Consider the following 24,344-nt stretch of genomic DNA (forward strand, 5'->3'; position numbering starts at 1 on the left):
AATAACCCCAGGAACCTCTATATCCTAATCTCTTGGACCATAATACCCTAGGCCTATATACCCCTAACCCCCGTAGACCCTCAATATCTGCGGTTGAAAAAGCCGCCATTTTGTTCCTAGTAATTCACTGCTTATAACAAACTTTAATATAGCCGTCGTTTCATGTAACGTACTAGGTTTTTATGAAATCTAACGTCCGTTTTCAGCAACGTCCGCTAACTTTTGTCTGGTTGTATTTCCTGGTTGTTGGCGAATGATGGCTGCCGCGAATGATGCTGTTCTGTTGTTGCTGGACTATAATGATGACTGGGAATGGATAAATGGAGAGATGGATGACTAAGTGAGTGAGAACATGCCGCCTAGAAAACGTAACCAGGGTCATGGAATATCGGGTAAGAACGCGCTGTGAATGAATAAAAAAAAACAGTTGAGTATCAATGACCAACCACACAGTATCCCCCTGTACTGTAGGCCCTATAATAAAAAAACAAGGGTGGTAAATAAAAACAGCTTTTCTGGCCCATCACGTGGCACCACCTACTGTATTTTGATATGCTAATGAGCAGGTGATGACATCACTGTACCGTTTCCGAGCGTCCGCGGAGCAGATTTTTCAGCATTACGCGAGCGTATGCTGAGTAAACTGTCACTCATAAATGAAAACAAAAAGTTTAGTAAAAATTGTTGTTTATTTCTGAATGCAAAGTCCTCACCGAACAAATTGATGCATAATAATGGTAGATAAACTGTTTATTAACGAAATTACGGACCAAAACGTCGCACGGACATTAGTTATTCTATATGGTCAACAGGGGACGTTGAATAGTAGAATAACTTAACTTTCCTTATTATATTGGTACCTAGGCAGATTTTGTTACCATGCTCAATTGCAAAGTTGTAGTTCATGACATGTTTTATGATTGTGGTAAGTTTCGAGGTCATTGGGTTTTGAATATGGTCACCAGGGGGCGTTAAATAGTAGAATAACTTAGTATTTCCATATTAAATTGGTAACGAGGCATATTTTGTTATCACAATCAATTACAAAATCGTAGCTGCTGACATGTTCTATGATTGTGGTGAGTTTCAAGGTCATTGGTTTTTGTATATGGTCACCAGGGGGCATTGAATATTGAAATTGTTAGATTGTTGAGCATTTGGAACCACTTCCCAAGTGGGCATGATGTCCCTGGACCCCTAGTATCAATACAATAATACTAATTGAGACTGTTATAATGTTGAAGATGAAGAATGGTATCCTCAGTGTGAGGACTGTGATGATCCGCCAACATTGTTAATTGACATTTCTTTTGTTTAGTAGAAGAATTACAAAACGCATTAGGCCTATTTAAAAAGTCTAGACTTTATTCCTGTGGTTTCACCAGTTAGACAAAATTATGAAAAATGAAAATTGACCTCATCAATTTAAAAAAAAACTCGGACGCAAATCTAATACTTTCATTCTCGTGGCCTTTACAGGGATACTGGGGTTGGTCTCACTTTCAACTGTGACAAGTCCTTGTGGCTGGATTGGCTTTTTTTACCACCCACAGACACTTTTAAGCCCACTTGGGACTTTAGTCCCAGCGGGCTATTGCGTTCACTTTTCGTCCGTCGTCCGTCCGTCCGTCCGTCTGTAGACGGAATCCAGTTATTTTGGGAAGTTTTTAAGACGCTTCAAGGTAATGTCTTGATATTTGGTTTATACATGTATCTACCCTAGACACATCTTCAGGCCAAAAATGGCCCTGTCAGAATCAAGATGGCCGACTGGCAGCCATTGTTGTTCGCCAAAATCAGCACTTTTTACACATTTTCGAAGTTTACGAGGGAAATTTTGAAGACGCTTTGATCAATTACCTTGATCTTTCGATTATATTTGAATCTACCAAGGGCCCATCAGCATAAGAAAAATTGGGTCCATATGACTCAAGATGGCCGTCCTATGACCTTTTTAGTGCCCAAAAATGTCAATTTTGGCCAGAATTCTAGGTCATGCAGCTTCCTTCTGGTTTGCCATTTCTCATTGCACTTTGTGATGGGTATTCTTTGTAAAGGGATGTTTTATACCTGAGACAGGTATTTTTGATCCGCCAATTATGACGCAATTGGCGGCCATCTTGATGTCATTAGTACTCATTCGTAGGTGGGAAAAAGTTTTTCGACATTATATTGATACCTAAGCATATTTTGGTACAACAATGAATTAGAAAGTTGTAGCGTATAACGTGTTCTATGATTGGGGAGAGTTTCAAGTTCATTGTTTTTTGTATATGGCCACCAGGGGGCGTTGAATAATACAATATCTTAGTATTTCTATATTATATTCGTATCAATACATATTTTGTTACCGCAATCAATTGCATAGTTGTGGCTCATGACATCATCTATGATTGTGGTGAGTTTTAAGGAAATTAGTTATTCTATATGGTCACCAGGGGGCGTTGAATAGTAGAATAACCTGGTATTTCCTTATTATATTGGTACCTAGGCATATTTTGTTACCATGATCAATTGCAAAGTTGTAGTTCATGACATGTTCTATGAATATGGTGTATATACAAGGTTATTGGGTTTTGAATATCGTCACCAGGGGGCGTTGAATAGTAGAATAACTTAGTATTTCCATATTAAATTGGTAACGAGGCATATTTTGTTATCACAATCAATTACAAAATCGTAGCTGCTGACATGTTTTATGATTGTATTGAGTTTCAAGGTCATTGGTTTTTGTATATGGTCACCAGAGGGCATTGAATATTGAAATTGTTAGATTGTTGAGCATTTGAAACCACTTCCCAAGTGGGCATGGTGTCCCTGGACCCCTAGTTTTGAATATCACCACACACACACGGCGGGACGATGGTGGAATGAATAAAACCAGTATCAATTATCAATAATTGATGGCCAACTCCAGTATCCCTGTACGATAAAAAACAAGGGTGGCAAACTACTGTCTGTCACACCACAGGGGTGTAAACTGGCTTGGATTTTATTTACGGGTTGTGTAAAAGTGCAGATCCGCACCTCTCGTGAATGATGTAATAGGCCCTATAGGCCTACTGAATTACAAATCACTGTTTTAGCTTCAGAACGTCTTACGGAATCCAATGCAGTGATTTATATAATATCTTCACTAGAAAGTAGATTTTTGGCCCAGTTTTTATCTCAGAATCGGAGGATCTTTCAATAAGATGCCATATTAGATTGGGAAATCTAAAGTGAAGATTTATCTTCAGTTGGCCTATTTGCTGAAACGATGTAAGGGTAATCAGTGCATGAAACTAAACCAATTTTAAGGCCAGCCATAGGCTGAGCCTATTACAATACAAATGGAGCGAAATTAAATGACATGGTTTCCAGAGTAAAAGTTTTTTGACTGTGCAACTGAGCATATATTCATACAAATCATTCATTAGAGCATTATCCATTCTCCAACCCCTATGAAGCTGAAATTTGAAAGAGGGCCTCGTTAAAATTTATATCAGCTTTTTCGCAAAAATCTGATCGCAAAAATATCTGTTTTAAAAAGCCAATCAGAAAGCAAAGACTCCTCTATGATTGGCTTAGCTGCAGCGATCAGCAGGAGTTCACGTGAACCCGCAGTATCATCTACTGTTTTACTTTCAGGTTTTATTTTAAGATCTAAAATTTTATTTCATTATCGATTTCTGTGAAATCTTTAGTTGATTTGGTTTTTGGGAGGAATAAATTTATTTGCACTAGGCCCTATAGAAAATATCATTGACAATTGTGCAAAGTTCGGGAAAAATAGCTTTTTCTCAAATCGGATGGATGACCTTGATATGCTTATGAGCCATATGTTCAAACTGCAAATTCAACTAAATTTTATTCTGTTAAAAAAATTAATTGAATCAACCCTTTGTACCTGCCAGGTTGAAGAATCAACAAAGCATTGAAACCTAGCGATAAGCCAATCAATCAGCGATTGACGATCGTATTACAAAATATAGACTTGTGAACATCGTAGTTTTTTTTTAACGTTTAAAAAGCCAGTTAATTTTGAGCTTTAGTAAAAAATATTAAAATATAGCAGTAATGATTATGCTACTTGGAAGCAATAAAATCTGTATTGAAATTTTTCTGAATCGTAGCCTATAGAATGCAATCAGTGCTGCGGACATTCATTGTCGGCAATTAACAGGGTGGTGGAGCAGTACAATGTTCTACACAACATATTGAATTCATAGTGATGAACTGTGAAAGATTTTTCTGTAACGCGTGGGCAACAAATGAATATTGAATTGATTTGTGCAATCGCAGTTAAGACCCCTCCTCGGGTCAGATCGTGCCATCTATCTATAATGGCAAGAACATGTCTCGATTCATCAAGATGGCGTATAGTCCAGTTCCGGGAAATTTACAATGTTAATGGCTTGACTATTCTTTTATAATGTTCATTCATCAAAATACAAATGGAGTATTTGTAGATCTTAGGGATAGGATAATGTGATGATTATATTGGAATCATATTTTCCATAAGATACATTTCATGTATTTTTCATGGCCAGGTTTGAAAGTCAATGCAGCAACCTTGGAAGCAACAGATCTTCATTGGGTTGCATTGTTATCGGTATAATAATTGAATAGTATAATAATATAATATAAGTGCTGCCATCTATTGAAGGTGTCATGATATGAGCTGTGGACTACCCGGAATCATATCATAAAAAGAACTTGCGTCTCTTTCATTAAAAAGTGCTGCCATCTATTGACGGCGTCATGATACGAGCTGTGGACTGCCCGGAATCATATCATGGAAAGAAATTGTGTCTCTTTCACTAAAACCTATTTTATGATTTTTAACACAGCAATTTTATGTTGATGATTTGTAAAAATGTCCTTGCTATGTCTTTCATGTCTGACTTTCAATATAAGGTCATTGTCTTCAAAAACAGGTGGTAACCTCCCCAATATTTAACTGCTAGTACACAGAATGTGGAAAAGGAATTAGAATAGCGTTTTCTGTTGAAGGTTGAAAACTGTCGAAAATGGTACACTAAAACAAATTGGCATAAGGTCAGTGGACCTGCCAAGCGCTGTCATAATTGTACATCGGGCAAATGTATGCATTAATCATTCAATGTTGTGACCACAACAGTAGCCTAGTACAATCTACCAAGTTACTTGGTGATGTTAGTCGGTGGCACTTAAGTTTCAATTATTTTTGTTTGTTTCAAGTGTCTAAGTCTTTGAAATTTTCTGAATTTCTCCAAAGGAGATGGATTGTCTTGAAAAGAGTCTTGAATATGCATCAAAATCATGGCTTTTGGAGGCTTTCATTTCTGTAGTTGCCTCTGTATGGACTTGGCTTTGCTATTTATCAGACTGTTTAAACTATGAAGGATCTGGATAGACCTAGATACAAGCGGAATATTTCACATTTGAAAATTTCCGTAGAAATTTCATTCAAATTTTATGAAAATTAGAAACGTAACAGCTCACTGAATTCATCCGGCTATTTTCATAGCTTGCATTGCATTGTTTTTTTGTCATCAAAAATGTCTTAATTAGCGTTGATTTTGATTAGTGCAAGTACGTAATTAATGAGTGAATGTTTAACAAGGATCGCGCCTATTAAATGCGCTTCAGATTCACGTGCTCGTTGTCGTTGCCATGGTGATATATCTGCTAGTCGCCTGAACAATCGATAGGCCTTATCAGTTCAGTGGTCAGACAGTGAGCTTTAGACACCTCGTACTGACCACACCATATAGTCATTATGAACATCAACTGTTTCACAGTTTGAGATAAAATTCAATGATGGCAAATGGACATAGTCTTAAGGTCATACCTCCAGACCCAGTTCCACTGTTATTACTTGTATACATTCGACTTTTCATTTTCCGAGAAAAATCCTGAATTACAACTCGGGACCTGCCTCATTACTTATCATTAAGTTAATAGTTAGGCCCGTTCATAGAGTCAAATGTGATAAGAATTTATTCCAACAATGAAAAACGGTTGTACATCTGGCCTAATTAATTTTCTTTTTTCATTATTTTGATCCATTGATAAGGTTTATATTATCGCTCCGATAATTGAATTCTAAAAATCGAGAATTGCCTATGAGTCTCCATGGGTTGACTTAAAACTGTAATTCAGATCATCAGTTCAAGACCCACAGAAAACTAGTGTGCCTGGTGGACATTTGTATGTCAAAAATGGAGTCCTTGATTGTCACTAGTAGCATTAGGAGTCCTCATTGGTTTAGTTATTGAGGTGTTATAATTGGTTGTCAAGGATAACATCATTGTAATTACTGAATTTATAATTTAAGAGGCAGTGTGACAACTGTTGCAGTCTAGATAAAATGAATTTTAGATTTTTGAAATAAGATCAAATAGATAATCATATAGAAAAAATTGTACCCGTAAGAATAATTGTTTCAGTCAATTAGTCTCGATAGATTAGGCATGATTACAATTTAGCGATTCCTTTTTGAAGTATGTTTCAAGGAAACGTAAATTCAGAGATTTTTTAAAAATGTTTTGAGTGCTATTGTTGCAATCATTTTTCAAGTAGGCCTACATGTTGCAAATTAGTTATGCTTCATTTTGGGAGGCAATCATAGAATCTTGTTGCTAATAGCCATTAGGTACCTATAGAAAAACATTGTTGTAATCAATATTTCTAAATTTTCACATCAAAATTATCGTATCAAATTGTCAGAAAACAGCAAGAAGTATCAGAAAACTGTTTGCAAAAAGTATGCAGTAAATATCTATAGAGGCATTGTTACGGTTATTCACGAGGTGAAACATTTTTGCAATTAGGATCACAAAGCTGAATAGCATTGTTGCAAGTTGGAAATCATTGTTTAATTTAATTGCCAAGGAAGACACTTTATGCTGATAATTGTATCTGTGGCACGTGGCACGTTAGTTATAAAGTTGTCGTGTATGCAACGGTGCAGCCAGTGCCATTCCTCATTCCCAGTTGCATGCGTTTGCCCGTTACAAATTAAAGCACGGCTCATGAACGTTACGCGTTGCTATGGAAACCACACGCCTGTGTCTGCCGGGTTACGTGTTGTGGTTAAAGTGTTGACTGTTGAGAGCGTGTGCGATATAAACAGTTTACTCCCGGTCGGTCGCCGCTGCTTGCTTGCTCGCTCTCTTCTCCTTTCATTGGTATGTACTGTCATTGAATTTGAAGATAATTGAGTATTATAATTTATGTTGATCATTATCATAACATGTTATCAGAAAAAGAAGTTAACTGGATGCTTTGATTGATCGATTGATCTTTTGAGTTAATGTCAATTAGGTAATGCTGTTAGGTAATTAGGCAAAGTTATCTGCCTCAAAATAAGCTTATTGATGAATATCCAATTAGATTTTCCAAGTCGATTATTAATGGTTCAATATGTTGTAATTTGAAAATGCCTTAAATGGTTCCTATAGGAAGTTGTTAATATTAGTTTATGTGATCCATTTATTCATTGCCTGGGTTTCTTTGCAAAAACTATATTTGCTGTAGTGAGACCTTAGTGGCAGTGGGGGTCATTTCACAGAAAACTTAAGAGTCTAAATCATTACCATTTGGTCTTTAGCACTTAGTGTTAAGGAAGAAACGAGAAAACTGACTCAAAAGTTTAAATTGACATCTTGTAAAAAAGGCATATATTACTTAATGTTGGGGACAATGAATGATGAAGTATTGATTATATAATTAATGATCGAAGTTTATTTTGATTTGAATATATCGATATAATTGAATTCAATTGACGGGCAACCGGTTCAGTCCCAATATATTGATGATGTAGTGCACATCCTCTCAACAAAATAATAACTGAAGTTTATCAAATCTGAAATAAGAGTTATAAATTATATCTGATTACAAAATGAATGCCAAAATTCACACTTTAAATTTTTAGCCCACTTGGGACTTTAGTCCCAGTGGGCTATTGCGTTCACTTTTCGTCCGTCATCCGTCCGTCCGTCCGTAGACGGAATCCAGTTATTTTGGGAAGTTTTGAAGACGCTTCAATGTAATGTCTTGATATTTGGGTTGCACATGTATCTACCCTAGACACATCTTCATCCAAAAAACTGGCCCTGTCAGAATCAAGATGGCCGACTGGCAGCCATTGTTGTTCGCCAAAATCAACACTTTTTACACATTTTTGAATTTTTTAGGGAAATTTTGAAGACGCTTTAATCAATTACCTTAATCTTTCGGATGTATGTGAATCCCCCCAGGGCCCATCAGCATAACAAAAATTGGGTCGATCAGACTGAAGATGACCGTCCTATGACCTTTTTTAGTGCCTAAAAATGTCAATTTTGGCCCGAATTCTGAGTCTTGTAGCTCCCTACTGGTTTGCCATTTCTCATTGCAATTTGTGATGGGTATTCTTTGAAAAGGGATGTTTTATACCTGAGACAGGTATTTTTCATCAGCCAATTATGACGCAATTGGCGGCCATCTTGGTGTCATCTGTACTCATTCGTAGGTGGGAAAAAGTTTTTCCACATTATATTGATAACTAAGCGTATTTTGTTACCACAATCAATTAGAAAGTTGTAGCTCATAACGTGTTCTATGATTGTGGTGAGTTTCAAGGTCATTGGTTTTTGTATATGACCACCAGGGGGCGTTGAATAATACAATATCTTAGTATTTCTATATTATATTCGTATCAATGCATATTTTGTAACCACAATCAATTGCAAAGTTGTAGTTCATGACATCATCTATGATTGTGGCAAGTTCTAAGGCCATTAGTTATTCTATATGGTCACCAGGGGGCGTTGAATAGTATAATAACTTAGTATTTCCTTATTATATTGGTACCTAGGCATATTTTGTTACCATGATCAATTACAAAGTTATAGTTCGTGACACGTTCTATGATTGTGGTGAGTTTCAAGGTCATTGGGTTTTGAATATGGTCACCAAGGGGCGTTGAATAGTAGAATAACTTAGTATTTCTATATTAAATTGGTAACGAGGCATATTTTGTTATCACAATCTATTTCAAAATCGTAGCTGCTGACATGTTTTATGATTGTGGTGAGTTTCAAGGTCATTGGGTTTTTGTATATGGTCACCAGGGGGCGTTGAATATTGAAATTGTTAGATTGTTGAGCATTTGGAACCACTTCCCAAGTGGGCATGGTGTCCCTGGACCCCTAGTTATTTTCAAATGCCAATATTGATGACATAGTGCACATCAACCCACACAGAACCCCTTAAATAACGCCTACTAGATATAAATGTATATAAGTATTATTGTAATGGTTTTTATGGCGTCAAAAAATTCTGTATTCATCCAATTTGAATACTTTTTGAATGATGACAGGATTTTTTACTGAGTCATGATATAACCTCATGTTTTTGGCCCTTTTTATTGATGCCAGGGTGTCTATCCCGTGATCCATGCAGGTTTCTGGGTTGACGTTTCTTCTGTATTTGTGCAGAAAATGCTTTGATGGGTTGTTACACATATGTGTATCATTTATCTAACTTTCCCTAATAGTAAATTCATAAATAGTGGAAGAATAATACAATCTTTGTTGTTCATTTCTTCACATACCTTGCTCGTTTTCATATTCACCCTGTTTCAAAACAGGGTGTAAAAATTGAGAAGTGATAGTATCAAACCTGCATACAAAACTCTCACATACAAAGAAGGGGTGCTAAACAGTAGACAAGTAGAACAAGCCATCTTGGTAAATGGTTATACAGCTTGATGTCATATATGCAAATGAGGAGGCGGAGAGGCGGCCTGATAGATATTTATTCAGAATTTTCAGTAGGCCTATAAATGTTGGACTTAATTGGAATGTGCATTGAGAACTCATAAAACCCATCAGGGATTGGAACCTGATGGCATGGTTACACTCAGCCACTGCACAAACCTGATGAGGGAGGATGGGTTTATGAGTTCTCAATGCACACCAAACTGAGGTTGCAGATACACGCTCAAGTTTACCGCATGAAAACTTGCGGCACCAATCAGATTGTTCACTGTATAATTGCTGAAGCAAATGGAAGAACTGTAAATGGGAAAACCCTGGTTAAATTCTAAGAGGATTGCTGATCGGCTAAAAATTATGTCACTCGCACTTGGTCTAGTGATGCAAGGTTTCATACTATGGAGAGTCTAGATGTCATCAGGTTCAAATCCCTGCCGGGGATGATGACATGACCCAGTGATTACATTGTAAAATCGTGGGATTCTGAAACCATTGTTTTTATGTTTTTTCAATACTTGATTATTATTCTGCACTAAAAGTCTGGTATTGCTTTTTAAAGTTTTTCTCAAGCCTAATCAAGTGAAAAGAAATGATGAATTCTGATGAATTTACAGTTGAACAAGCTTAGCTAGGATAACTAGGCATTTTTTAGGCCTAAGGTTTGTTATGAGCTGTCCTTAAGTCAATGAATATGACAATATCAAATGAATTTTGTTACTAATTTTTTATTTTTGAATTTTTCTCTTCATCCCTCCAAGAAAGCTTTGAATATTTCATTTTAAGCTCTGAATTTGATTTCATTAGGTGGATATCCTTTGGATTGCCCTTAAGAATGTCCAAGATTTGGAGGTACCGTGGTAGAAAAATCGGCTAGGCTTTACCCATTAACACGAACAGAATCGCTATGTATTGACCATTACTCCGGAGAGAATTCTAGGGAAAATCCACATGTATCACAAATACAAAATAGTTCATTCGGAGTCAGTTTCCGTGTATTTTGAAGTAAACCCTGGTTTTTCATATGGCTTAAGATTTAATCAGGTGTGCCGCCAAAATCGCAACCTTTTGTCCCCAAAAATTCATCCTGTCCTAGTTTTGAAGGGTACTTCCAAAATTGGGATTGTCCCTGTTATTTATTTGGTTGATAAATTTTGTTTGATTTTTTGATTGAGTTGTGTGATCGGCGGTCGAGTTTACAAAAGTTTTTTGTTTAAATCGAAGTACATAAATTTGAAATTCGGTTCCGCTTCATTCAAACAATCTTCCATTCAGTCTGAACCGGCAAGCGACTGATTGGGGTGAATTTTCCTTGGCTGCCTAATTTAATACATCAAAATTTTGAAAACAGCTCTATTACCAGGTTGAAGATCATTTTGTCCACTTTTGATTTTTTTTGTCGTTTTTTACGTGAAAATAGTCCAATAGTTTATTGTAGTTTTTATGGGTAGATGTTGATGTAGAAGTCCTTTAAGTTGATTGTCCCGCGTGTTGACTAGATAGAAAGGAAGCACATTTCGAAACACAAACTTTCCAGATGAGAGTACGGTCCTGGGGTATCCGAAGTGTAGTCTTATGGTGTGAAGTTACCTGGATTGGCCATTGAAGGCTGCAGATTTCTACCTGCATGAAATTGTTTAAGAAATTGACATGTGATTAGGCGAAATTTAAGTTACAAACTTCCTTAGCCCAATGTTTGATTAAAACCTATCTGCTATGGTTTTTTCTCCACCCGTCAAACTAATCATCTTTTTATTTTGAAATTTCATCTATACTGTAAAGCAGAATGGACGGTATTTACCGTGACACATTATAGGGAAATTAATGCATGTATTGAAAGGTCCTTTTACTGATGCTTAATACCAGGTTTTCCCGTCGTCAAGTTACATGTTTCAAACAGATTGGTCGTCCGAGGCAGTCACAATATTCATTCTAAGCCCGGGCTAAAATTCGGTTAAAAAAGACGTGTTCGCCATCTAATAGTAAAGTACCGTACTATATGCTTCTGTAGTAGTACTATAGTAATTTACTGACCTGCAGCATCAGAACAGTACATGACACAGTTCTCTCAACACTGATTTGTGCCTCAGTTGTTTTAAACATTGGTTAAGACATTCATCACACGTAATCTTTGGAGCAAAATTAGGCCTAATATGATTGGACTTAGCGATATGTTCTGACTGTGTTGCCGGCCCATACGCAGCGTCTCAGAATGGTTCTTGAAGGGGGACAGGCCCATTGCGCAGTTTTTTAGAATGGTTCCATACCACAGGTAGGTTACTAGAAAGGGAGGCCCAAGCAGCCTCTCCGAATGGCTCTGGAGGCTGCCGATGCGTGCGTTCGTGGTAAATTTTATAAGAGAGCTTTCAAATAGTACATATGGTTTTTGGGGAAGGGTAAACAAATATAATGTTAAACTTTGTACGGGGAAGGGGTCAAAGCAAAATGTACGTACTATTCTGACTGGAGCTCTCTTAGGAAAAAGTATGTATATATGAGAGATATCAAAAGAAATAATGTCAAACAGTAATACAAAATACAGAATCCTAATATCATCGTCGAGCGACTATCTCGGCAATTTTCAATTAATTTAAGCATAATATCATGCAATTCGTTGGTTGATTGGAGGGGCTTTTTAAATGAACGTAAGGGTGGTGTGGTCGATATAGAAAGTACAAAGATCGAACAAGGAGGGGCCTAAAAACGACTGGGGCAGAATTTAGTGTTAGTTATTTGAATGATAGGTTTTGTACCACAGACAGGTCACACAGGGTAGGGGGTGTGGGGTTGGTCCCAAGAACTCTAAACATGTGAAGCATTTAGATTCGTTTCCCGGCCAATTAATGAATGATTTTCGTTAGCAAAAAATATCAGGATTCTGCATTTATTTGGTGCTGTCAAAAGTGATTTCTTTTATTGGATGTCATAGGTATTCCTGCTTAAACCTGGTCCAAAGATATCTTAAAACCAGGGGATACAAAAACTTAAGTTTTGTATTCTACTCATGGATGATTCACTGCAGTCTATGTTGGTATGCATCACTGATTTACTTGAGTGTCACATTTCATGCATTGCAGCTGTAAGTCCAGGTTGGTTTTATCGTGTGCAGATTGGCAGATTTAATTGGCAATTTTAATTGTCTAGATTTAATTATGCATTAACCTTTAAAAACACTATGAAGCTGTTAGATTCTCGCTTTGGCCCAGGATAAGTAGGGCGCATGGAACTAGGTACACAAAAGGTCCAGAAGCTCAGTATCACCATATGGTGTATGGAGTCTTATTAATTTGTTTAAAGTCCTGAAATGATATGTACAGTGCGATTTACAGAGATCCAAACACAAATTGCACGCTTTTATGTGAAATTGCACAGCAAGTTTTGTTATGTCACTTAAGCCGTGATCACACTAGCGTTTTTGGACTGAGCCAAATTTTGCCCAGAACACATGTTCACATGGGTACATTTGTGCCAAATGGGTCTGTGCCTGTTTGGTCCGTTTGTGCCAGATTTTAGCACAGTGAAATTATTGCATGTGAATTGCAATTGATTGCCGAAATGTCTCACTTCACTGTTTGAGCAATCGAGCAGGCTGTTTGGCATGGGCCACATTTGACTCGGTGTCAGATCTGGACCAAGTCGCCTCCCTGTAGTAGCATAGCAGGGTCGTTGGTAGGAAAATTTCAGTGTGGCGGCTATTGATTTTATTGATGAACCGATAAAGTACCTGAGTTTTTTGATTTTTCCAAGCTCTCAGATAGATTCTGAGTGAATCTGGCTATCAAAATGGTGATATTCAATACGAGAGGAAATAACATGAAAAAACATATTTTTAGTTCAGCAAAAAAGTGGGGCGGCCCTGAATAGTTAATGGTTTATGGAGGCCCAGTATGACTTTCGTCTCACAGAGACTGGTTAAATAAGGGGTTGGAGGCTCAGTGACGGGTGTATGGAAGGCCAGTTGTAAAAGTAGGTGTACACACTAACTATAATAGTTAGGTATAGAGAGACCCAATATGATAGTATGGTGTATAAGTGGAATGTGACAGAGCACAGTACAGCTACCCAAAATGACAGTTTGGAATACGGTTGCCTGGTATGACAGTTTGGTGTGAAGACCCATTATTACAGTATTGTGTACAGATGCCCAGTATGGCAGTTTGGCCTACAGAGGGGCATTATGACATTTCGGTATATAGAAGCCCAGTGTGATGGTTTGATGCACATGCTCAATGCCGCAGTTTCAGTGTTCGGTGGCCCAGCACCACAGTAGCTGTGTAGTTGCTTATGATAATAGTTTAGTCTACAGGCTCAATGTGATATTTCAGTGTATATGGAGGCTTGGTAGAAAAAGATGAAAAGGATTGATAGGTAGTCAGCTGTATGAGAGCCTGTTAGATATGGGTATGTGGAATGGGAGCCTGTTAGGGGTATGGAAGGTGGATAGACAGGGTTATGGTAGCTCGCTATAAGATTTTTGTGATTCTCAAACACTTGCTGAAATTAGTGAATACGCGATGACGCAAATCAATACTGTGAAACTTGCGCGGAAACAGGGCACCGTAAACCTTCTAATAGCTATTGTTGCTGTAAAGACTGCAGTAGGCCTTTTTAACATGATGGTAGGATTTGGAACAAACATTAGAAAAAGTCTTTACACGGTGGGTATTGTATTTTTACAGACTCAACAAGCTCATTTTACAATTTTTTTCGATTCAAGAATCCAAATATATTGACCAGAATGAAAAATTTGATAAAATTTCATTTTTTTATACTGGTTATGTTAAAGGACAGATTTGCTTGCCCCTTGAAGTTTAGGTTGTAATAAGGTTGTGCTGTAGTCAGTTTTCTTCATATCCTTATCAAACCTTCTAGAAAAGATATCTACTCCATAACCCCTATGGCTTTGAAACATAGGCATTCAGAGTGATACAGCTATGTAATAGCTATTAATGAATAGTGACATCATAACTGGGTTCGATTGAGGTAGCCAGCTATTTCAGAAGGATCTACAGATTAAATGAGAAAATTTTCAGATGAGGACAGTGTCATTTGCCCATAGGATTATGTGCTGCCAGACAGTTTACACTTGCTGTGCCAGTATTTCCTGGCTATGAGGTTTGAAGTATTAGAATGTTTACAATTGAGCTGGTACAGTACGTGTGCGTGTTACGACCGGGATCAATAAGTAGCTCTGCTGAGGAACTGACGGCTGTGATGAAGGCACACACTGATTATCACTTCTCTCTTACTCCCTCTCTTCTTTCCTACCCTCTTTCTCTTTTCCTCAGCCTTTCTATTCTTGCTTGCCTTGTTTTTCTTGTCTATTCTCCTTCACTCTCACAATTTCATTAATTTTTGTCAATGCAGTCATCAAGCTATAGTAATGAAAAAATAATTAAACTTCCTGAAAAAACTATACTTAGTCGTCTTTATATTTTATATATATTTTGTATATATTCATTTACCACTGAACAATTAGGCTAATTTAGATTTATCATTTTTGAGCATTTTTTAGCAATGACACAATTATTCATTATGATTAAATACTTTTGAATTTTATTTCAATGTTGATTATGCATCACATGTGGTCATGCAGTACTCAGAGATAGAACGCCAGCAAATGCTATGTATAAATGTTCTGTTCTATTGCCCTTGCAGACAGTCATGTGTGTGAAAGCACGTGCAAGTATGCCAACGCAGCCCCACTATGCTATGAAAATGAAGGGAATTTAGAATCCTGTTCAACGGTCAACACGGTTTCATGTACACAACTTAATCCTGCTAACTGTGATTAAAAATCTGTATCCTGTTCTGTATAATTATAACTAATGGTAGAGGCATTCTTCGTAGTTGAGATAGTTTATTAGTTTGGGTACCATATATGCGATAAGATGGGCATGAAGGGAGGGTTAATTGGGAGCAGGGCTAATGATATGGTATGCAGTGCAGAACTATGGCACTGACTGGTTAGAATACTACTTATGATTGGTACTGGGTGCTGTCTAGTATGATGAGTACTGTATCATGGAAATGTATGCAGGGTTCTTACATGCCTGATCCATGCCAATTTTACCCGGGAATGATGGTATAGGCTTTATCTTATGTAAAAATGCCAATGGCCATTAACCCTTTCAGTACGGTACTGGCCATTTTACATGGTATAATACCGAGATGATTTTTGGGTGAAACTAGTATCTCCAGTTACCTTAGCATTACTCAGAAACTAAATTAATAAACTTTACACCAAATTTAAGACATGAATCAGAGCTACATTTCAGAATAATTTTCCTTGGTTCAGATTGGTGCATTGAGGTCGTGTGACAAATTTCAGCCATCTTGGACTCAAAATTACCATGGAAAATTTCTGGAATCGAAACCTGGAAAAATAGTAATCCTCAAAATAGAGCCAATTTCCACACAGAAATAGATAACTACACTTCTTTTCTATGATGAAATTCAATTGAATATCATTTTTTCGCTTCACTGATTGTTAGTCTCCACTGGTGCATTTTGACTTTTGTTTTTTACCACAAGGTCCTAAAACTTTGAAATTCTCTCACAAAATCTACTGGAGCACCTACTGTTAGACGTTTACTACCACCAGAAAGGGTTCAAATGCAATAGGGTTGGAGTCCCGACATAAATCTAATGTAAAGTGACCCCCTTCGGGAATGGGGTGTGTATATTCTGTATATGTTTGACTGGCATAGTATTCATTGTTTTGTCAGGTCCTAGTGAGCCATGGGGGAAAGCCATAATGATGTAGATATTATCTAGACCAAGATTGTAGTCTTGTACCAAGGTTTCATCTTTTTAACTTATTGTTGATCCAAGAACAAATCGATTTTTTCTGCTCAAAAGTTAAGTGTATTCAGTTACCCATAGTCCTTTATTTTAGTAGTTCCATTGTCTCAAAAAATTATCTATGATTTAAGATTCTTGGCTTGCCCTTGCCTTCCGCTTTTTATACTGCTGCTGCATAGAAAGTATTTTATTTAATCAGGATTCGTTCTCAGTTGACAAATGCAACATAAACTAATTAATGAAATTAATATCAAGAAAATTGAAAAAAGTCTGTATCTTGGAAGTATGTAAAATCTTTGAAGGACTGCAAAATATGAAAAATGAAAATTGTATTGGATTGAATTGATATGATGGGAATACTTACTTTTCAGATAATAAGATCAAAAATGAAGATGGAAATATCACAAAAAATGGTTTTTTAAAATTAAGTATGACAAATTTTTCAATCAGTCAATTTCTACACTATCTGCAGCTCTCTTATATTCTTATCCGTCCTCCTGCCTAGGTGTGAAAAGGTTTTTATGAAAGAAAAATTATCAATAGGTTTTAACTTAGAGTCTAGATATTTGATTATTTTTAGATAGGCCTATTGTAATGGGACACACATCCTTATGGACTTAGGGCTAGCCAGTATTTTGTCTTCTCCGCTAGGGGAGTTTGATATTGAAATACATGTACAAATTTTCCATATATTGTATTCTCTGTATATGTTTCTGAAAACAACCTGGAAATTTTGTAGCTCATGACATGTTCTATTCAAGGCAAATCATTTCTATACTATTGATGGGAACTTTACCATCAAATTCTTTGATAACCATCAGGACCTACTGCAGAATAGATTAGCAGGCATTAAATAATGGAATAACATGTAGTTTCGAATTGGTACCTAGGCTTATTTCATAAACTCAATCAGTTGCAAAATGGTTGCTAATGATACTTCTCTATGATTGTGGTGAGTTTCAAGGTTATTTGTTTCTGTATATGTTCACCAGGGGTGATGAATGGCTTAGTATTTACATTGGATCTTCAACATTGTAGCTCAAGACTTCCTTCTGTTGGTCCTCAGATTTTGTCCTGATGTCATCCAAACAGGCAATCTGGTGGCCATATGGATGTCAGAAAAAATGACATTTTGGGCTTTGAATTGGAAGTTATGTAGTGTTATCAAATTTTAATTCAAATTTCGATTTTGTTTGAACTCAACAGCCTCAAATAACCTCATCCTCAACATTTTGCATCAGGCTACAGAACACATATAGGCATAAAGTTTTATTCATGTTTATCTGTTGATTATTTTAGATGGACAAAAGTTGCCTCCTAAATTAAATAAGATGGTTGGAGCAGCAGGAAGAGTAAAGAAAATGGATTCTGTATCTTCGAAACCATCTTCAAATAAGGATACAGGTATGTATACACATATTTTTCGCATGAGTACCAGCTGGCTATTGCCTTGACTTTTCAGCTTTCAGTCTGTAGATGGAATCCAAAGAAGTATCGTAAATGTTTTTGACTAAATAATAGATTTCCTATATATTTGGTTTTTAACAGCGAAATATCTTAGATACCTGCTGCCTAAAAAGACCTGATTAGAATTAAGATGGTAGAGTGGCAGTCATTTACGTACACTGAATGTAATAAGAACCAACTATTTACAGTAATAAAAGTATTAAAAACTGATGATTCATTGAATAAAAAAATATATTCAAAGACAAGACCATTCGAAGTCTCCCTAGAGATCATCGTTTTTAGCCCACTTGGGACTTTAGTCCCAGTGGGCTATTGCGTTCACTTTTCGTCCGTCGTCCGTCCGTTCGTCCGTCCGTAGACGGAATCCAGTTATTTTGGGAAGTTTTGAAGACGCTTCAAGGTAATGTCTTTATATTTGGGTTACACATGTATCTACCCTAGACACATCTTCAGCCCAAAAACTGGCCCTGTCAGATTCAAGACGGCCGACTGGCAGCCATTGTTGTTCGCCAAAATCAGCACTTTTTACACATTTTTTAACTTTTTGAGGGAAATTTTGAAGACGCTTCGATCAGTTACCTTGATCTTTCGGATATATGTGAATTCCCCCAGGGCCCATCAGCATAACAAAAATTGGGTTGATCGGACTCAAGATGGCCGTCCTATGACCTTTTTAGTGCCCAAAAATGTTAATTTTGGCCCAAATTCTGAGTCCTGTAGCTTCCTACTGGTTTATCATTTCTCATTGCAATTTGTGATGGGTATTCTTTGGAAAGGGATGTTTTATACCTGAGACAGGTATTTTTCATCAGCCAATTATGACGCAATTGGCGGCCATCTTGGTGTCAGCAGTACTCATTCGTAGGTGGGAAAAAGTTTTTCCACATTATATTGATACCTAAGCGTATTTTGTTACCACAATCAATTAGAAAGTTGTAGCTCATAACATGTTCTATGATTGTGGTGAGTTTCAAGGTCATTGGTTTTTGTATATGGCCACCAGGGGGCGTTGAATAATGCAATATCTTAGTATTTCTATATTATATTCGTATCAATGCATATATTGTAACCACAATCAATTGAAAAGTTGTAGCTCATGACATCATCTATGATTGTGGCAAGTTTTAAGGCCATTAGTTATTCTATATGGTCACCAGGGGGCGTTGAATAGTAGAATAATTTAGTATTTCCTTATTATATTGGTACCTAGGCATATTTGTTACCATGATCAATTACAAAGTTATAGTTCGTGACATGTTCTATGATTGTGGCGAGTTTTATGGTCATTGGGTTTTGAATATGGTCACCAGGGAGCGTTGAATAGTAGAATAACTTAGTATTTCCATATTAAAGTGGTAACGAGGCATATTTTGTTATCACAATCAATTACAAAATCGTAACTGCTGACATGTTCTATGATTGTGGTGAGTTTCAAGGTCATTGGATTTTGTATATGGTCACCAGGGGGCGTTGAATATTGAAATTGTTGAGCATTTGGAACCACTTCCCAAGTGGGCATGGTGTCCCTGGACCCCTAGTTTAATTGAGAAAATTCAGACTGAATAGGTAATTAGCATGTGGCATTATGTAATATACTTTGAAAGAAGAAAATTATTCTGAGGAAAGCCATTATTTTAATTGGTGCTAATATCTGAGTGACAAGTTATTAGAGCAGACTCAACTTATGTGGTGTAATTACGAGAAGTATGAGTAATTTTGGCTTTATCAAAATTGAATCGATGACCAGTGTTCTAAACATGATTGGCTACACCACCAGCTGGTTTTTAGGATCAACTGTGTTGATCCTTATACAATGGTCCTGAGAATAACTTTTTGTTAGCTCCTGGTGGCATAAATTGTAACCACTGGATATAGCTCATATTTTGTATCAGGTGGGAAATAGATGGCGGAATTGATATGGTAGGTTCCGTCCATCATCTCAAAGCTGTTTGGAAGTACTGGGAGAAAATGTGCAAAATTTCAATAAATTTTTTCCCATTCTACTAATCGATGATTGTTTAATGACATCACAGGGTAAGTCCTTCAGAAGGGCATCACTTGGAAATCCCTCTAGAAAGGCTTTCCCAGGGACATCATTATGGAGAACTGTTGTACCATGTACTCGTGACTCATAGGGAAAACCCATTACCATGTACATGTATATCAACTAAGTTGAACATGCTTACTACACAGAGCACCATGATGATTTCATCTTTATCAGCTGTTTATATGTAATTGCAAATCCATGAACAAATCAATTTTTTTGCTCGAAACTAAATGTGTACTCAGTTGATCCTACTGGACCCATGGTCCTTTAGGGGTCATCCATTTATTACGTACGCATTAATATTCGGTAAAATCAGACCCCCTTGTACACACTTGTACACAAATCAATTACCCCCTCCCCTTTGCGTACGTACTGACCTAAGTTACCCCTCCTCCCCATGGTGTGTCTAACAGAAAAAGGAAGACTTAAGGAAAGACTATTGTTTTTATTGATTAGACCTACTTTCATTTTGTTTATACTATAAGTCGCGAGTTCTTGACCTTGGATGAGTCCACTGTGTACAATAGGGGTAGTAGACAATGTACGACATATACAGGGAATGCTCACGATTCATTCATGGTGCGTACCGAACGTGTATGCAATTTAGTAAACCCCGTCTCCCCCTACGATGGGTACGTAATAAATGGACAACCCCCTTATTGGTTTATTTTATCTACTTTTTGCTCCAAAAGTCTGGTTTTTAGATCACGACCAGTGTCTCCAAATTAAATTTTGTCACAACCAAAAAAGGAATTTTGTAGGCCCATATTCCGATTTCTGAATCCTTTTATTTTGGGATGTTTTGAAGACGCTTCGATGTAATCTCTTTGGTTTATAGACATATCTACCTAAGATACATCTTCAGCCTGGCGCCGTAAAATTCAAGATGGCCGACTGGCAGGCATTGTTGTTGGCCAAACTTTTTACACATTTTTCAAGTTTTCATGGGAAATTTTAAAGACACGTCAATCAATTTCTTGATTGTTGGTTTACCTTTGTCAGCGATATGAAGTTGGCATTGAGCCAATTCATGTAAAATCGCGGTACATTTTTATGTGAGCATTTGTTTCATTGGTTCTCGGCTTAAACGCCGTATAATCGATGCGATTGAAGACATGGCGAAACTCCGTCGATGACATGATCAACTGAGTTAAAATTCTACGAAAAACTGTTTTTAGCGGGAAAATTCTTAGCTGTCGCGTATAAAATTGCAATGACCTTGATTGGGGGGCGTCGTCTCTACGAGCGAAAATGGGATTGGCTTTTTTTGGGATATACATGGAATTCCGGCGCTACTTAAATAATTATGGGAAAGCCATTGAATGGCGTACGTTTGATTGGAGTAGGTGCCGTTTACGTGCGAATTTCAAATGCTCATTGCTGGTGAGGATGTAATTATTTCACACATCCGCCATAGGTATTGTTTCATTTTAATACCCGGTGATTGTTTTGATTGACATTGAGGTGTTAGCGAATATTCACTTACACAAGGCCTCCACGTGCGCGCGGAGTGCTACACGACACACACTTAAGCTCGTACAGTACACTACTAAGGGTGATGCTGTAACGAGTGCACGTTTGACATGAAAATAGGCTGAATAATCGTAGCAGAAGATGAGTGCTGTGTTTTCTGTTCGATAGAATTTGTAATAAATTGTATTTTCTTGTGACCTGAAAATGCTAAGCAGCAAACTATAAGGTCTGTCGAGGTCTGAATATTGTAGTGGTAAATTCCAGGATTTAAAACGATCTAATAGCCGATTTCTTCTGTACCGGTATTTTAGCTTCGGCCAACATTGGAAGAGGCTTCCAAGACCCAATATTCAGCCACCCTCTGATATGTGACATCATATGAATTTTAGGCCATCCAAAAATAATGGTCTGTTTGCCGTTACCCAACCGACCAGACTTCAAAGTTACCAAGTGAAAACTTTTTTCTGGGATTCATTGAAATAAATTTTATTTTCGATAAAAACGGCCGACCGACCGACCGACCCACTGCCGAGGTATGAGCTACGTATGTTTGAATTCAAGTGTGCGTCGTGTGAAAACATGCCTTGACGTGTGGCCTAGTATACGTTTTCCAGGAAACTGGCAGTGTTCCAATAAGCTGCCATTCATTCTTATAGTGACTATATTAAAGCTGGTAACGTAAAAGCGCGCACATATTCAATGTACTGTTTCATTTTTAACACAGAGATGACGCTCTGGACGAAGTTATAATTTTAGAATAATTCTCGAAATCTACGCTATTAGACAAATTTCCCGTGCACAAGGTAGATGATTTTTGCGATATTGTTTCCATGTAAAAAGGTGATAAATTTGTTTTTTTTGCCCAAAAATTTAGCAAAAAAAATTTTTCTTACCTACCGACTCATGCTGAAAAGTTGAGTCGGTGTTACGGCAAACAGACAATTATTTTGGGATGGCCTTATTTGAATATTTTTTTCATATTGTGAAACATATTTTTTTTGAAATAAAAAATAATTTCCCTGCCACGCCTACCTGTACCCTACAAACTTTTGGACGTGGACCGTAACCAAATGTATATCTTTGGTCTTATTTGACTACAAAATAATTCTTTAAGAAAGATAAAATACAATATAAACTTGTGGAACTTTGAAGTCACGAATTAAAAAGATTTTTCAAGCAATGCCCTTATTCCAAACAACCTCTAGCTTTCAAGGTCAACCACACTTTGCCCATGGGCAATTTATTTCTGAAAAGGCAACATTTTCCCGGATGTTGTTTTGATAATAGTGAAAACAACACAATTAACATGTTTGAATAAAATCAGTGATGATCTTTTAGCGATCCGACCGGCGAAGGGTTTCTTCTATCGTTGTCACACTTATTCAGTGGCGGTGGTTTGCGAATTTCTTATAAAATGGGGAAATAGTCATTCAAAGATTATCACCCAGACTACATAATTTGGATCGAGCGGGTGCCAAACAACATATGCCTATACAAGTTTCGGTGTAAAATCTGCGTGAAGAATTTGGAAATAATGGCGAATGGAGTAGGTGCAGTGAAAATCCACATTTAAAAAGAAAAACGAAGGAACATCGATTAGTCTGGTTTTGCCATAGTCGATAAATGGTACTTATTTATTCACCATAGATTGCTTTCGACAAACTTGGGCGCATTAACTTGTTGTAAGAATCATCCAGATTAAGATTTGGGCCTATTATGAAAAATTTAGCTAAATTGTTAATTTAATGACTATCATTCAATTCAAATTCAATCCAATTTTATTGAATCTAAAATCAAATATATTTCATCGCTTTCTGAAAAGCAACCTTTTACAATTGATTATTTTACTATTTAGTTAATCCATGTTCGTTTTGTTTTTTTAGTGTCGCTGTCGTTTCTGCTGGTGAAAGAACGAATGCTGGCTCAGTACTCGAACAATAAGTTACTAACGAAATCGTACTCCAATCACAAATTCTGTGTTTTGTTTTTTTATAGTTTTGAATTTACATTTAGTCCGATACTTATGTGGCAAACTTTGGTAATTTTAATAAAAAGTCCTTGTTATATTGAATTCAAGAGTTCTTCATCCTTCATAAGTTCCTGGCTGAAGTGATAATGCATCCATCTGGCAGTGAAAAGGGCCTGCCAGGGGGATTCCTGCTTTTTTGTGATGAGAAATTAAAAAAAAAAAACAAGCTTTCCGAATTGTCCAGATCCGTTGAGAAATTGATGGGGGGGGGGTGAAGGTTTGCTGTGTCTGGCATTATGTTTCGGCTCACAAGAATATTTCAGCATGCGACGGTACTTCGCCCAAAGATTTTCGTTATGTGCTGCCATCTGGTATTGCCAATATAAACTACCGTGAAAAAATAACCAGTTCGTGCTGCCATCTAGAATTGAAACAAGGCTGTTGAGGAAATCATACTGGGAACCCCACTTTGAGCTTAGTGCCTATGTTGCAGTTTAGCTGCAATTTCAGTAATTCACAGAAATTTTTGTCGAAAGTCCCGCTTTTTTCATAATCCCTGGTTCTCATCCCTGCCTTCAGACCAGCAGTAAATGGCAGTATTTTTGAGGCAGCAGTAACACAATGAACCCTGTTAGTATCTCCATATTATGTTAGTACCTAGGCATATTTTGTTATCCAAGTCATTTGCAAAATTTTAGCTTGTTCCATGTATTATGATTACGGTGAGTGTAGAGGTAATTGGTTTTAGTTAATGGTCGCAAGGGGGCATTGAATACTGAAATTATTTGATTGTTGAGCATTTTAAACTACTTCCCCAGTGGTCATGGTGTCCATGAACCCCTGGATTTATTTGATTGCAGAA

General features: G+C 37.0%; 1 protein-coding gene across 2 annotated transcripts in view; it reads left to right on the top strand.

Moving 5' to 3' along the window:
* Nucleotides 1-254: 254 nt before the first annotated feature.
* LOC141906705 (uncharacterized) overlaps nt 255-24,344 on the top strand; it is a 49,640-nt gene continuing 25,550 nt past the window's right edge. For both annotated transcript variants that reach the window (XR_012619395.1, XM_074796007.1), the window contains exons 1-2: nt 255-392; nt 17,826-17,930. Coding sequence is in view for 1 of the 2 variants with exons in the window: in XM_074796007.1 (XP_074652108.1) it covers nt 353-392; nt 17,826-17,930 (145 nt within the window). In the remaining variant the exon portion in view is untranslated. The remainder of the gene's footprint in view (nt 393-17,825; nt 17,931-24,344) is intronic.

The sequence above is a fragment of the Tubulanus polymorphus genome, chromosome 6, assembly GCF_964204645.1.
Source record: "Tubulanus polymorphus chromosome 6, tnTubPoly1.2, whole genome shotgun sequence".
In the NCBI taxonomy this organism is placed as follows: Eukaryota; Metazoa; Nemertea; class Palaeonemertea; order Tubulaniformes; family Tubulanidae; genus Tubulanus; species Tubulanus polymorphus.